General features: G+C 41.4%; 1 protein-coding gene across 1 annotated transcript in view; it reads left to right on the top strand.

Annotated features, from left to right (window-relative positions):
* Window positions 1–16,549, top strand: part of HEATR4 (HEAT repeat containing 4) — a 32,139-nt gene that overhangs the window by 9,952 nt on the left and 5,638 nt on the right. Inside the window, 10 exon segments of the mRNA XM_044435715.1 lie at window positions 330–467; window positions 2,954–3,154; window positions 3,347–3,493; window positions 4,248–4,436; window positions 5,000–5,160; window positions 7,252–7,356; window positions 8,881–8,999; window positions 10,200–10,380; window positions 12,641–12,710; window positions 14,512–14,701. Coding sequence (XP_044291650.1) covers window positions 330–467; window positions 2,954–3,154; window positions 3,347–3,493; window positions 4,248–4,436; window positions 5,000–5,160; window positions 7,252–7,356; window positions 8,881–8,999; window positions 10,200–10,380; window positions 12,641–12,710; window positions 14,512–14,701 — 1,501 coding nt within the window.

Genomic DNA, 16,549 nt, shown 5'->3' with positions numbered 1-16,549 from the left:
TTTGCACTTGTGTATAATGCTTATCTCAACTTTGTTTCAATTGCTGAACCACTCTGAGAAAACATGTTCGGCCGAGACATAATTTCTGCCCAGGCATGGCTGGCTGAGGCATGCTGGGAGTTACAGTTATTTGGAGAACATCAGGTTGCATGAGACCGCACTAAGCCTTGTGGTTGAGCAGTGATTTGAACTCAGGACACCCTGACTAACTTTCTAACTGCTACACAATACCAGCTTTCATATATATTTACATTTTTTGACATCAGCAACTGACTCAGCAATGTTATTTCCCACCTGAGGGTTTTTCCTGTGCCTTTGTATTTTTTTAGGGTCAGCCAGAATTGTTCATCAAGAGACCAAGAAGGATTGTTTGGTTATGGATAATCATGATGAATATTACAAACACCTTGAGCAATGCTACCCAAGACCTCCTGAGCTCTGGAGTTTCAGGCCACCAAAAAAGACAAGTAAGGAAAAATTGTTTTCTAACATTAAAAATGTAGCAGCGACTACATTTAACAACAACTAATAGCGATAGTTCTAAATATGTTTATTTGGATGTAAACACTGTGCCTTCCTTTGAAGAAAACATTTTTAGAATTATAGTGGGACACTGTTAACTAATGAGTGTTTCTGGAAATCATTTTTTAGCTTGAGCAATAATGGAAAGGAAGAAAGTCCCATAAATTAGTATGAACATACCTTCATATTCACAAAACATTAAAACCTGCAAGAAATAGGAGTCTTAGAGCTCTGTTAGATTGTCAATGTTTCCTGTCACATTAGGCCTATATACACAAATACATATTTATTACCATTTGTATTTTTCCAAACTGCTGAAACAATGTTTGTAGCATAATTAGTTCACACACTTTATTTTGTGATTTTCCATCCATTTAATTTCATGTGCAGTTATTCAAAGAGAGACCCACCTACTTTCCCTCAGTAAAGGAGTCATTATGAGATGGGCTACTTATCTTACTTGTACATTAGGCAAAGCCATGTGAGTTAATATTGTCTTTTGTATTTCTATGGAATGCACCTCTTTCCACCAGCTGTGATTCTGGCTGCTGTACAGAAACAGCTTTCCTCCAAAAGGTTGTACCACACAAAACAGCACTGTTTCTTTTTGCTCCTTTTCCCCTCAGTCTGGTAGGCAGGATGGAAAGGGAGGCCAGCTCTTCCACAAGACATTTTACTGCCTGAGGCAAAAGCACAACATGACTTCCTCTCTCTTACACTGGCTGCTGAATCTTACTACAGTGCTGTTGAGAGTGATGCCTCCCACTGCACCTGAGGGCAGAAGGCTAAATTGAGGGAACACAGAGCAAGTCACATGAGCACACGACTGTAGCCTCCTTGCACCTCTCCACGTTGCAGCATCTGATAACCAAGGCAGCTGCCTCACTCTGCCCAATGGGAGGGCTGCCCCTGCTATCTGTAGCTACTGACAGCATTAAGTGATTTCTCAAGAGGATTAATGTAGTGGATTAATCCTGGCTTTAACTGATTGCTGTAGTGGATCCCATTCAGAGCATCCTATACAGAGCAGGAGAAGTAGAGGCAATCTTTCCCTCCCTGTTCTCCTACCCAGCATTTAACAGAGTTGTTTACCCATGTAGCTAGAAAGTCTTGGAAGGGAAGGAAAGGACGGAGGAGCAGCTGTTGCAGGATACCTCTCCATCTCCTCCCATCCCCACCCTAAAATGCTTTCCTGACTTGGAAAGCAGCTGCTGGAGTTCTTTTAGCTCTAATTCCCAGCTCCAAGGTCAGAGCTCTGTTTCCAGATGTTGGTAATGAAGAAAGCCTTTACACTTGGTGTGCTTTCCAAGGATTGGGTGGCACCAACTCTTTGGATGAGGACAGTGAGGGCTAGGAAACATGGTCTGGAGACATAGAAATGGTGGAGGAGGGAGAGCTTATCTCAAGGCTGTCTTCTCCAGGTGTTCAGGTGCAGAGTTTGGGAACTAACAGGGTGTGGAAGTGCAGGGAGGGGTTATGGGAGGGGGGAAAGAGGAACTTGGTTTGATTCCTGACCCCATGATGAGAAGGTCTAGCTAACTATAGGGTCTGGGTCGATCTAGGAGACTAGCTGTTCTCCAGGGGTGAACCCAGAGGGGTGGAGCCCAAGATTAGTGAAAAGGAGGGTGCTTGGAAATAGTGTCTAGTTTGGGTTCAGTGAACTGCTCTGTTCCTGCTGAGAGACTCTTCCTCTGTTGGCTATTAGTTTGTTGGCTGTACAACCAACCTTTGTCAAAGAACCGTCTGTTGCTTGAAAGGTCAAAGGGGGGAACCCAGCTCCTAACACCAGTCTTGTAGCTGGGAATCTAAACTATCCTATCCCCTCCCCCCACCCAATGTTAGCTTGTTTAATTGATCTATCTGAATTAATTTATGTCTTGATCATTGAGCCATCAGCTAAATTTTGTTGTTACATGCAGTCACCGGGTTTCTTCCTTTCCTCCTTTGTCTAATTCTAATAAGAGTTTTAAATATATGTTTACAGCTGAAAAGCACATTACTTCATGTATCAAAGCTCCCAAATACCCAAATTCTCTGTGTTCTTGCATGTTAACTTTATGAAAGAGGATTCCTGTTGATCCAGACATTTACTGTGTAAACCATACTTAACTATTTGGATATTGACAGTTTTCTTTAATTCATTGGCTATAATTTGAAGGGAACCTAGAGAAGGCAAATTTTCTTGTTAGGTCTTGATTGCTGTATTCATTCACGTCTTTATTATTGTGGCACTGGCCAGGGCGACTTATTTTATATTGTTAATTTGTTTTATATTTTTAATGTATTATATTTTAATTTACGTTGTGAGCCGCCCCGAGGCTTCGGCGAATGGGGCGGCATAGAAATGTTTTAAATAAATAAATAAATAAATACAATAATATGGACAGCTACAAATCTGTAGCCTGTTTCCATTAAAATTCTGTTGTATCAGTTCAAAGGGTGCAAAAGGGAGCCATCCACTGGACAGCACCTCCCACCCTCATTGAAGACTTTGCTAAAACGGGAGAGGTTCAACTCTCTGTACCACCTGGGAAGAAAAGAAAGTGCCAAAGGAGACCTGAAGAAGATGTACCTGAGGAGATTCTTATCCGCAGGACTATGCTGCAACAGTGGAAGGCTGCTTGGAAATATGGTGGGTATTCCAATCATGTGGGCAATAGTACACTCAAATTCATGGCCATTTTCCTGTTTATTTCCATTACAATTGCCAGTCATGGCTGCTTTGGTGGCTCATATGAAAAGAGATAGCAGTCTCATAGCTCTGCCATGAATAATATTTCCCTCCCTTTCTTGTTTTTGTGATTTTTTCCTACTCAATGCTTAGATCCTCGGTGGCAGTCAGCAACTATAGAAGGATTAATTAGAGATCTAGTAGATGTGCATGTTCATAACCGGATCAATGCGATACTTATGTGTGCATCTGCTGTGCTTGAACAGTCTCAAGCAGTCCAAGAAATAAGTCAGGAGACAGGTATGAGCTGCCTTTACTGGAAATAGCTATCATTTAAGTTTTGTTTCTCTGGTATTGCTCTGGTATTGCAAATCCTGCTCTGGTATTGCAATAAGTAAGTAAGTATGTATGTATGTATGTATGTATGTAAAACATTGGTATGCTGTCCAATTGTGCCACAGCAGCTCTGGGCGCCTCACAGTCACAAGATAAAACACAATAAAAACCAACTACAACATATTAAAATACAATGTCAATAAAATATGGACAAAAATATAAAACAGAAGGTCAAGTGGCATTAACTATTAAAATATTTTTTTTAAAGGAAGGTCTTTGCCTGGCACCGAAAAGAATATGAAGAAGGCACCAGACGAATTTCCTTGGGGAGTGCGTTCCAAATATGTGGAGCAGCTGCAGAAAAGGCCCTCCTCCTAGCAGCCACCCCTCTCACCTCCCGAAGGGATGACTCACACAGGAGGGCCCCCTGCATATATCTCAAAGGCTGGGTAGGCCCATATGGGGGCAGGCCCTCCTTAAGATAACCAGGGCCTAAGCCGTTTAGGGCTTTGTATGTCAACTCAAGCACCTTGAATTGGGCCCAGGCCACAATTGGTAACCAATGGAGTTCTTTCAATATCGGTGTTATGTGGGCTGCAAGTACATATATAGAATGGACAATTAATCAGTCAACCAAACAACCTCACATATTAAAATCTGCCATCATTTTGATGTAGCAGACATAAACATGTACATGTAAACGTTCTGATTTTCTCAGTAATAGGAATAGAAGCTGGTGCAAAGGTATTCACAACTGAGGATATACCAGAGAGAATCCAGCCTTTACTTCGAAATACTCTGTTTGATAAAGATGCCCATGTGAGAATGGCTGCTGCGGTGTGCTTTTATGCTATAGGGCAGAGTAATGAAAACGCACAGGCCATCATGAAGGATGCTCTGCTCAATGGTGAGGACAGTGACTTTTCTCTTTCATATCAAACGGTGCTTGTGGACACTTCTGTCTCCAAAACCACGGTAACATTTTCTTCAACAAAGAGTACTCAGATGTATGTCAGACTAAGTCCCTGATCCAGCTAAGGTTAGCTGTGACTAAGCCCCATTGGAAACAAAGGCCTTGGTTACTTATATCTAGCTAGAGATTAGATTAAGGCTTGGGGTTTAGATGTTTTACAATCAAGCCATGCTGCCCTGTCATGGATCAGACCAAAGACCAATCTCAGCCTTTCTCTGGTACTCTCCAGATGTGTTGCACTTCCAATCCCATAATCCTGCCATACATCTGGAAGGCACAAGTTAGGGAAGTCTGGCCTACTTCGTCGAGCCAGTTTTTCAGCCCCCTTGAGATGATCAGTCACAGAACTTTTGGACTGCAAACTCTTTGACAATACAAAGAAGAGTGTTAAACCTAAAGTGCAGTTTGTTTTTGCCTATTGGGTCAGCCAGGAATGGGCTCTCCTTTTTACTGCTTTAGCATGTTGCATCATGCAGTGATTCTGCTCTTGCTCTTAGGGAATAGTGCAGACAGCTGGACAGCATCTCAGGCCCTGGCACTGGAGGGCATGACCAGTTTCTCAGTTGTGAAGAGGATTCTGTCCCAAATTTTCAATCACACGGACAGTGCTGCAGAAGATCAGGCTGTTCTTCTGTTAACTCGGCTTAGCAAATGCACAGTAAGTGGCTCAGGAGAAAGGATTAGTTGAGGGCATAACTCTCATGGCCTACTGATACTTCTCTGGCTCAGCCTTGGCCATAACTGTTGAAGGCAGGCACTGAACACTGTTTAGGGCACAAGGTGTGCATGCTGCAGAAAAGGAAGATGCCGGACCTGTAGTGCAACACTAATTTGATTAGGGGCCAGCTCCAGCTTCCTTGTATAAAATCTCATGCTGGGCATTCTTTTGGGAAAGTATTTCATTATGGATAAATGGCCAGTTGTGTTTGATGCTCACACATTTTTCAGTGGGAAAGATGCAGAACCTTAAGCCCACAGGCTAAGCCCTGCCCATGCAGGGGCCACGTCCAGCCTCTCTAGTTTCCCAGATGGCCACACCCCCTTTTCTCCAGTCACTGAGTATCTGGTGGTTTTTCAGCAGTTGTTTACCTGTTCTGAAAGTTTGGAATGACTTTCCTAAGGTTTAGTAAGAAACAGAAAGAACTTCAGGCTAAAATGTGCTGGTATTTTGCCCCTGCTCCTTTTGCTTTTGGCCTCATCCACTGTGGGGATGCCATTGGAATTTGGCCTTGGGCTGAAGGAGGCCCTTCCCTTGCTCAGCAGAGAACTGATGAGAAAATTAAGTCCCCTTTCTGCCCTTTTTTTGAAGTTGGGTAGCCATATGTCCCCAATGTCAAGGAAAGGATGCCAATATATCACAGTACAAAGGAAATTTGCTGTGTTTAATCCTTGAAAATTCTTTGAAATTTTAACTGGAAATTCTGTATTTCAAGTTCATAGGAATATTCTGCTTGCTAGAAGACATCAGCTTGTGAGAAAACTGTCACCAAAAAGGATAGTTCACCATGGTTTTTATTTATTGTACTTTATATTTTATTATTGTAAGTTACTCTGAGAGTGCATCTATATCTGTATCTGCATCTGTATCCATAATCTCAAAACAAACAGCATGTCTTTGGAGCATCATAAATCAATCAGTTTCCAAAATCTTTGGAAAGGAGACTTTGCCTCCTAACCCGTTACTGCCTGTGTTGCATCTTGCCTAGGTATTACAGCCACTCTGTTTCTCCTGAGTTTGTCATTTCCCAAGTAAAACATTGTCTGATGGAAAATGTCTCATTGCAGTCTAGTTTGTTCATAGCAATTATTGTCATGTTTAACAACTGTTCCATTTCTTGCTTTATGGTTTTAGGTTTGCCTTGATTCATACTTCTCCCATTCCTCTTCCAGTTGTCTATGTTGTACTGCATTGAATATTCCTTTCACCTCTGTGCATGTCAGCCAGCAGACTTCCTTTAATTTAATCTAGTTCTGTTATTAGTGACAGTGCTACCTGCACTTTTCCTTTGCTCTTCCCCAGTAGTGGGTTGCATGCCTTCTGACCTCATCTTCTCATACTATAGGGTTTTCAAGCTAAGAAATATACAGAAGTGGTTTCCATTGCCACCTTCTGCACAGTACTAACCGGCATTAGCATGAGTGTCACAGAACGATCCTCCCCCAGTGTTGTCTGTGAAAGATTGTCCACCAGATTGCCCTCAACTACTGCGGCTGCTCAGTAGCTTCCCTTCAGGAGTTTCTTTGCCTCCATCATCATCAGAGATATCCATTCTCCTCTGATGATGCGACTATTGCCTATTGTGAACTTCCCAGTGAACTTTGGTGTCGGGAGGTATAGAATGTAAATAAATAACTCTTGAAGAAACTGGCTGCATCTTAATCTGGTGTCAGTTTTGACCATTCTGCCTTGGGTGACCCTGCTAGGAGACCAGCCTAGTGGTCTGGCCTCCTAGCACTCGCAGCTTCTCTGACACTCTCTGACCTCCTCACCACAACTAGGGTGTGCATCCAAGAGTGGGAAACATACCATACGTGTTAATAAAATAACAACTAGAAAGTAATTTCTTTAAAAAATACTTAATGCATTTTCATTAAAGCATAACGGGAAGTGGAGGCCACCTATCCTTCTGTGTGGTTATGCTTCCTCCTCTCTAAATAGATCCTGCATCTGTCATCTCTGTACTGAGTATCTTCTGCTATGTTTATTTGGCGCTTTTTGGCTTATCACTTATTGTTGTAACCTTTTCAGGGCTTGGTTCATTGTTTACTGGCAACTGAATTGAACAGCTACCAGTGGAAACGTCGGGTTTTGGCCTGTAAAACATTGTCTCGTATTCGTGGGAGTGTCAGTCAGGTATGGCTTTACCTCATGAATTTAACATGGGGGAAAAGTACTGGTAGTGCTGTTTTCTTGACATGGTCAAAGCTTACTAGAAATTCCATTCTTAGAGAGAGACATCTACCTGTTCTAAAAGAACTCTTTATTGCACAGTGTACCAAAAACATGAACGTCACACATACAAATTCAAGTTTTTATTTTTGTTTTTTCAATAAAGTTATTCAGAACATTGCAGTGTTTTAGGCTAATCAGAATATGTGTGTGTATTAACATGTATCAGTAAGCTGATGTCCAATAATTCTACACGGTATTTTGTGGGCACTAAAGTGAGAAAGAAGTGAAGGCACTAAAGTGAGACACTAAAGGGAGAAAGAAGTGTACTGTTCTAAAATGATGTTCAGTGTAAACAAATGTAAAGTGATGCAAGTTGAGGCAAAGAAATCCCAATTTCAGCTATAAGCTAATGGAATCTGTGCTAGTGGTGATTGATCAAAAATGAGATCTTGGCACTGTGGTGGGCAGTTCTATGAAATGTGTGGTTGCTCTGATGAAGGAAGATTCCATGTTAGGTGGTAACTGGGAAAACTGCCAAGATCATACTCCCCTTATATACATATCTAGAACATTGCATGCTGTTCTCATCACTGCACCTAAAAAAGGATGTTGTTGAGCTGGATTTATGCCACTTCCAGTAGTAAAGGCAATGTGCCGATATGCTCTGATTGCTGGGGACTATGGGTGGGAGGGTGGTGTTGTACTCATATCCTCCTGGTGGGTTTCCTGCAGGCAGCTGGTTTTGGCCACTGCATTAGTAGAATGCTGGATTAGATAGACCTTGGTCCAGCACAGCTCTTCTTATGGTCTCAAATAATTGGCTAGTATTTAACCTGCCCATCTAGCTGCATCAGAACAAGTAGCATTTGTAACTTCACATCCTTACTACTGATGAGAAGATGTTTACAGCTATATTAACTATATCAATCCTACTTTTAAATCAGTTTCCTACTGAACTTGTGGAATTTAAACAGACTGTAGCCACCTTATATAAAGCACAATATCAACAATGTGCCTCAGAAAGACACATGTAGATTTGAAGTCTAGAAAAATTCTGGAAAAAGAATATTGAATTAGAAAGCAAAACTGAAATAAGTGGTGCTAGTTACCTGTAGAGTTGTGCAGGACCGCTGAGCAGACAAGGTTTGCTCAATTCACAGATCAGAAAAGTAACTTTCAACAGAGCACAAATATATTTAAGCCATACTTTTATACAAAAAAACTGTGTGTGTACATGTGTCTTGCAGTTTGTCTCTCTACACCAGCTGCTTGGGAGATCAAGGGGTGCTGTTGCACTCGTGTACTTCTTGTGAGTTTCCTGTGGACCACCAGTGGCACTTTGTGAATAGAACACTGGATTAGATAAGCTCTTAGTCTGATCCAGCCTGGCTCCTCTTATGTTTTAACAAGGTCTTTTGAATCATGTCTATATCTTAATGCACCTGTTCTGCCTGAAGATACTTTAACTCTTGCTCCCCTACATAGGATCTCAAGAACAAAATTGTTCAGCTGATGTGGACAGATTGGAAATTTGACGTACGCCAGGCAGCTGCTAAGGCATTGGGACATCTGGAGCTTGGGAAAGAAGTTCATGACCAGCTCAGGTAAGAGCTATGCTGTGTAATAGCCATCTTAATCCCTAGAAAAATAGATGGATGCTTGCTCAGGCTAGCTGTTCATTTGGCATAGGAAACAGACAGCACAGATAAACAAATAAACTACTGCAATTTTTAAATGATGGGGCACTCTTCTTTCACTTATTTTTTTGCTTAGAGTATTTGTATACCTCTCTACACCCAAGCAGATAATGGAGCAGTGAACATTGTAAAGTTAAAACAAGGAGAATAATTAAGAGTGCAGTCGTATCAACTGTACCTTCTCCACTCGGAAGGCACCAGGCTTGCAGGGTTCCAAGCTTCCTGTGCCCTGTCAGGCTGAGGGCACTTTGGGAGAGGAAGGAAGGAGGCTCTACAAGGCTCAGGATAAATCGTATCTTGGCCTTTCCAGTCTCCTCCCTTCCTCCAGCACTAGAACACTCCTTTTCCTCCTCCTTTCAGGCCACTTTTCTGACCTCTGGGGGCAGTCAGTGAAGCTCTTTCTGTGCCAGCTGCAAAGGAGTGAATTTCTGACTCACCTTCTGCAGTCAGAGTGCTGTCTCCAAACTCAGAGGGATAGGTCCTATAGACCCTATGGCTGCTGGGTCTATAGATTACTCCTTTCATCAACACTTTTGTAGATTAATTTAGTATTCTCTTGTTAAAAATACAAGCAGGATAATGGTTAAAAAGTAGTTTTGATTATTTTAAAATGCACAAAAACCATGGTTTGATCCTAATTTTAGTGGTAGGAATATAATTTTAGTTATATGAGGAGAAGGCTTCCCAGCTTCCTCTTCCTTCTTCTGCACATACCTCCTGAAAATCTCTTCCTGAGGACTGGCAGGACCTTTGGAAGAGAATGGGGTGGGGGAACTGTGACAGGCAGGAATGTGGAATTGCCAGAAAGCAGATCCTCTCCATCCCACTTGCTAGTGGAAATGCCTTCTACTTCTGCGGCACCTGCTTTGATCCATGCCTAAGTTAAACAAGTTCTTTCGGAAATGCTGCTGCTGTAGATACATGTGTGCCATTCTTTAAGCTAATAAGCATGAGGATCCATATTATCGCTGATTCTGCTACACTAGAACAGTTGTAATTAATTGCCTTTGACTTTGCATAGGCTTGGCTTGGCTCCCAAGTCTGAATAGTCTTGGATGCACAACCAAGCTCAGCCACTGTTCGTTAAGGACTGACTTGTGCCTTCAGGGAGAGGTTGAAAAGAGGAAATTACCGGATGCGGGTGGAAGCTCTGTCATTGATTGGCTTGCTGAAACTCATGACAGCCAGATTGCTGCCTAGTTTTCTCCAGTGTTTCTCAGACAACTTTGTAGCCGTCCGAAAAGAAGCCTGCTGGGCAGCTGGAGTACTTAAGATTAAAGAAGAGACGGTGAGTGGTCAAAATGTCTAACACAGGCCTGAATTCAGGTAAGGAAAAACTCCACTCTTGTATAAAAGAATGGAATTAATCTCTGTAATCTTGGAAGCTACCCTCTTCTCCAGACAGCATCTGTGCTATTGGAATGACACTGTTGGATAAAAGCCATGCTTCTCAATACAGTCCTTCCTATAATAAATCATCTTGATAAATTAAGCCGCCCTCCCTGCAAACGCACACAGATATTGATGGTGTGTTGACATAATCTTCATGGATAATCAGACAACCCAATCCACCGATTGAGATCACTTTTCAGAACTGGTCTTCTGCCTGCATAGCTGATTTCTTTCTTCTTTCCTGCTTTTCCTTTCAAGGAACCCAAGGTGGCTTACATACTTTCCCTCCTCCTCTCAATTTTATCCTCACAATAATAACCCCATGAGGTAATTTGCTTGCGAGTCTGTGGCTAGCCCAAAGTTACTTACTGAGCTCAATACCAAGAACTCTTCACCACCATACCACATTGGCTCTCCACATTAGCTGATACGCCTCTGCATGTTGCATTCACATCTGGGCAAGTGACCCCATATCTGCACTGCAGTGTTCATTCAAAGTGGATGTGCCCTTGATGTTTTTAATGTAGATAGGGATGTGCATCTTCCACTGAAGCCAATATTTGTTACATGCGGCTTGGGCCAAATTGTTTGGGATTATCTAGCGGTCAGGACTTTACTTGCAAATGGTAGGCATGTCATGAGCAGAGCTGGCTGGAGTTGGGTTAGACTAGAAGGCCCAGGAGATTCCTTCTGACTCACTCTGTTTCTATGTGCTCACCTGGGGAAGGTTGACAGCTGCATAGTAAAGCATAGGAGCTATATATGCAGAAAGTCCAATTTCATTCCTTGGGCACTTGCTGTTAAAAGGGTATCAGGTGGTATAGCTGGGAAAGACCCTTGGATATTAGACTATACTAGTTGAATCAATGTTCCAATACAAGTTTAACAATGTTTCTTACATCCATAATATTATTTAGGAGTGGAACCATCACTACCATAATTTTGGGGTGGAGGGATAAGTAGAGCCAGTGGAGCCAGCTGAAGTTGCTTTGGGGCTTGGATCTGATTCATGGAATGCCAGTCAACCTGTCCTGAAAGTCAGTCTTGTATCTTTTAGCTTAGAATATAGTTTCTCAACGCTCAAGATAATTCAGCTGTGATTGCCATTTATTTATTCCAAGAGTCTGTAACAGTGACACATAATTGGGTGCTTTGCAATAGACCAGCAAGAATTTCTGGTACTTGACTGTTTAACAATAGCAATAGAATAAGTCCTTCGAAAAATATATATGGCAAAGGCAGGCAACCAAGAACTGAACTTTTTGTGGAGGGATTGTGAGCTCCGTTCAGTTCTGGTGCTCAAAAGCTGCAAACAAAATTAATTCTTGGGCTCAGAATTCTTTCATACTAATCTCAGTTTGCATGTAATCATAATCCAGTGTGGAAGAGCTGGTGCAGTGTAGTAGTTAGCCAAGAAGACTGGAACTCAGGCAATATGGATTCTAGTCCCCACTCTGCCATGGAACGAACTGGTGACTGGTTGTTTTGTTTAAACTATGAAGGCTCAGGGTCAAATGGCAGCAAACACACTGCTTCTGGTATGCTCATCACTTCTGCTTTCAATCCACAGTTTTTATTGTGTCATCCAACTGTAACCTAGTTTGTTAGGTTAATTGTGGATTGTTTAATTTCCCAGAGTTCCAGGTTCAGATACTCTTCTCAGCTCTGACAAGTCCTCTAACAAACCAGATCTATTTGTATGCTTCTTGAACCTGGCTTTGGCTGGTGGATCTCAGGGTTCCAATTAAGAAAAAACCCTAAGTAGATCCCACAAGACTGAAGTCTGCCCACCTGTTCTATAAGAATATAGACACTTCTCCACATGCTGCTTTGAATTATCCTATTGGGTGAGGAAAAGAATTATGCATAATGGAAAGATGGACCTACAAAATAAAGGATATGAATGAAATAAAAGTTGCCTTTTTCCTGTAAAAAAGGTTGAAAGCACCTGGCAAATCAGAATATATGACTAATTGACTATATTTGTCTTGGTGGGACTCACATTGTGCTCTGAACAAGCTTCAGTTTGAGTCTTGATGTATTGATTTTAATTTGGGCCAATATGGTAAATATCTGGCCATAATCATCTTGCTTAAAACAATCAATCCATTAACAGTCTGCTAACAACTGTTCATTTGTTTCTTTTTCCTTCTTAGGTGCTTAAATGCCTTTTTAAGATAATGCAGACAGACCCACTCTGCAAAATAAAGGCTCTGGCTATCAGAGGTATTGTACAACCTGAAAGCCTGACATTTTCCACTTGTATCTTTTCCCAACTCACAAATAATTTTAGGGCATTGTCTGAGAAGCTCAAGAGCCATTTCCTGAAAATTCTGATTCACGTTTGTGGAGATTTTAATTGTTGGAATTGGTATTACTTCATTTACAGAACTAATTCTGAAATATTTCAGTAGTCCCAACCCCTTTACAGGTTAAACTGCATATGAAATAGAGAATATCTTGCAAAATATGAGAATTAGATTAACAATGTGATCCTACACATGCTCCCTTAGAAGTCCCACTGAGTTCAACAGGGCTTACTCCCAAGTAAGTGTGCTTCAAATTGCATTTTTATTGTTTGTTTATTGTGGGTTGGATCCAGGCTTCATCATGCTTAGAGTTGACCTATTGAATCAATGGGACAGAGGTATGACTAAATTTGGATCCAACCTTGTAAGGCTAAAACCTTCTGGATGCATTATAACCTCTTCTAGTAAGTTTGGTTTACTAGGCTAATTATCTGAGAGCCATTCTGAACTGTGATCAGGCCATTGCTATCCCCACTAGTCATTATAAGAACTTTGTAACATTATGAGTTGATGTTTGTTTGTTTCCTCTTCCTGCCCAGTCCTCTTTTCCTTTTGTGTCATATATTTTAAACTTAAAGACTGATGACAGGGGCTGTCTTTTTTTTTTTTTTTTTTGGATTGACTTGATATCTGATCTGGGAGCCTTCTTGGTGGAAGAATAAAAAAGTTTGCATTCATCCAATAAATAATTACAATTCTTTGCATGTATATAGCATTCAAAGCATTAAAAGTATGTGGCACGTCACATACATTGCTTTGCTAGGCCTTAGAACAGCCCTGTAAGACAAGCAGTAGCACCTTCTATGGATCAAAGCCTAATGATCACAGCAGAACCTCTTCCCTAAGACCATATTTTTAGTCAATGACTAATACGATTCCTACCAGGTACTACTTAGATCATATTTTTAAGACAAGAGTGCACATGACATTAAATGTGGCTTTTTCATTTAAGTCGCAAATATTTTAAAAATACAAAAATACATTTTGCAAGGCAGCAATGGGAAATACTCTCCCACTACAAACAGATTTTCTTTAGGATCATAGTTGGGGAGAAAGGTGTTAAACTCCTTTTCCTTTACTGCTATGACTTCGATAATTAGCACCAGCAAGTATTATTTGCATTCTGAGAATGTGCATGTTAAATGCTAATACACTTTTAATGTCAATCCTAGTATGGCTCCTAGCTGGTATATTGAACCATGCTGGTATTCTGCTAACTGGAGTAATTCTCTCTTGTACATGCTACAGTAGTGTCTCCTTGCCTCCAAAATTCCATGTTAAAGCATGTTTTGGATCCTAACACTCTTCTGGGGTACACATACTGCTTCTTGATTTATCACTATGCCAAACTTTGTATGCCCAAGGGTGCAACTTTAGTCCATAACTGCACAACAAAATCAACTGCAGCTTGATTTCCCAAGTATGAGAACGACAAAAACACCAAACCTACTTGTATCTGCCAGTGATAGTTTTGGATATAATCAGTTTTGTATATTAAAGGATGAATGATGCTGGGAAGGTTGCAAAAGAAGCCTTTCCACAAAAAAAGTACCTGTGCCCCTTTCGCTTCAAGGAAAGGTATCATTTCATTTCCAGATGTAGAATGTGCAACTGTAGGTGTTCTGTTCCTATAGCTGGCAAATACTGCACCTGTGGGTTCAAGTGGCACATCTCCCTGGCACAAGTGTTGAAATTAATGCCGTTTTATTTTCTGGAAGCTCTGGGTCAGATCGGTGAGGCAAGCCCCTACTTAAAAGATCTGCTTCTTTGGGCCCTTCACTATGAAGAAGACCCTGGGGTACGAAGGGAAGCCTGTCGTAGTATCATCATTCTCAAGATGCAGGATGAAACCGTTCGGGCTACCTTACTGGAAAGAATGATATTGGAGCCAAATGAGCTTGTCAGAGAGTAAGTCACTGTTTTCCCCCCTTTTCCTGGGACATCTGGGAGGATGTGAGGTTCATTTCTACATAGCACATTTATCTCTTCTAAAATTGCACTTTAAGCTTTAAATTTTTGAAGAGAATTCTGAGTCTGCAGTCCTGAAATATAAATGCTGCTTGCCATATCAGTGAGTTCACTGGAACACTCCCCCATGGTAGCCAAACACATCCCCAACCACACTTTCACTGAGCGTAAAATCAAGGCACATGTACATAGCACTGCTCCATGCAAGGGGAGCAACTGGACCAGTCAAAATCCCACTTTGTGTGAAATAATTTCAAGCATACATATCAGTATGTACATAGGGGCCACTCTTACATTAGCCAAATGCATTGCTGGCAGAGTATAGCCACCATGGCTCTGCAGCTTCTTCGTGCATTGTTTCTAAGATGTAAAGGTTTTTGACTGACTTCCTTCCCACCCATTAAATGTGCAGAATCTTGCTTAAAAATAACAGTCCAACATGGTCTATGGGGCAGTCTAGAAATGTTATAAAATAAACAAACATATGCTCCAGCTGTGCCTAGTAGATATGGACCCTTTTCCCACAAAGAGTATAGCCTAGAAGAATGCAGCTTGTCCCAGTTGCTGCTGGTCCTGATAGAGAACAAGCCGTGCAGCCTTTCTCTGCTGTGATCAGCAGCAAGTAGCCTCTGTGAGCTGGTTGGGCACTTTGCAGCAACTGTCATTTCCATTCTGTTCCCGTCAATGTTCCTGTGTTGTCCCCTGGGATACCAGCAGACATCCTCTGTGCCCAGCCTGGGACACACAAGCCACACTGTGTAGCTCTTTAGGCAGTGTGGCTTGTTGTATTATGTGAAACTACCCATTCTATACTCTCTCCAAATTGCATGTGAAAAGTATAATAAAAATAAATTTCCATTAATATTGAGCCTTCAATTGACTTTGGATAATTCATGCATATATTGATGGTGATCTGATGTTTTACAGACCAAAATGATTCTGTATATTATGAGTTTTCCATGGTAAATGTAATTTTGCTTAAGACTCAAGCTGAGCTTTAAGAATATTTGCATCCTTCTTTCAAGAGTAACTTGGGAGCCAAAAGTTCCAGTTCTCAACTTATTTAGATGGACCTGAAAGTTTCATTGGAATACAAAATCACTTCTAATAAGATCAACAAAAACTGGTGGCCTCAAATCTGCCTCATTCCTCATACCCCTCTTCTACACATTCTCATGTTCCTTCCCAATGCACAAATGATTCATTGATGCAGAATTGTAAGCAACTGTCACTTCAACAGCTTCTGATAATTTTTACCTCCTACCATGTCTAATAATGTTATTCTACCAATTGCTGAATAAGCCAAACAAATCACAGGACTGGACAGTTGAGTGCAGTGGTGACCTTCACCTGTCTAAACTAAGCCCCACACAAGATCTACTGGAGCAATATACATCCCTTCCTCTTACGTTCTGTAAAAGGATGTTTGCATGGCAAACAGAAGCTCAAGTGTTCCCTCCACCAACATCTTATGTGACATTTCTGAAGCTCATTGGGAGTATGGAGGAAAATGAAAATATGAGTATCTTCAAATAAACCAGAGGTCTAAGATTAGCCTTCTCCAACTAGGTTCCTCCAGTTGTTTTGGACTAAAGCTCCCATCAGACCTAGCGAGCAGGCCCATGGTTGACAATGATGAGAATTGTAATTCCAAACATCTAGAGGGTACAAAGTTGGGGAAGGCTGGTTTAGAGGGAGGCTTTTCTTGCTGGGAAAGGAGAAAAAAACATACAGTGCTGAATTGGCATGCGGCACTTCTTAAATTATTGCAAGCTACCCCAGATTACA

This window comes from Varanus komodoensis, unplaced genomic scaffold, assembly GCF_004798865.1.
Source record: "Varanus komodoensis strain SLA01 unplaced genomic scaffold, ASM479886v1 scaffold3, whole genome shotgun sequence".
Lineage (NCBI taxonomy): Eukaryota > Metazoa > Chordata > Lepidosauria > Squamata > Varanidae > Varanus > Varanus komodoensis.
Note: the sequence above shows the minus strand (reverse complement) of the source record. Positions and strands in the feature narration are given on the sequence as shown.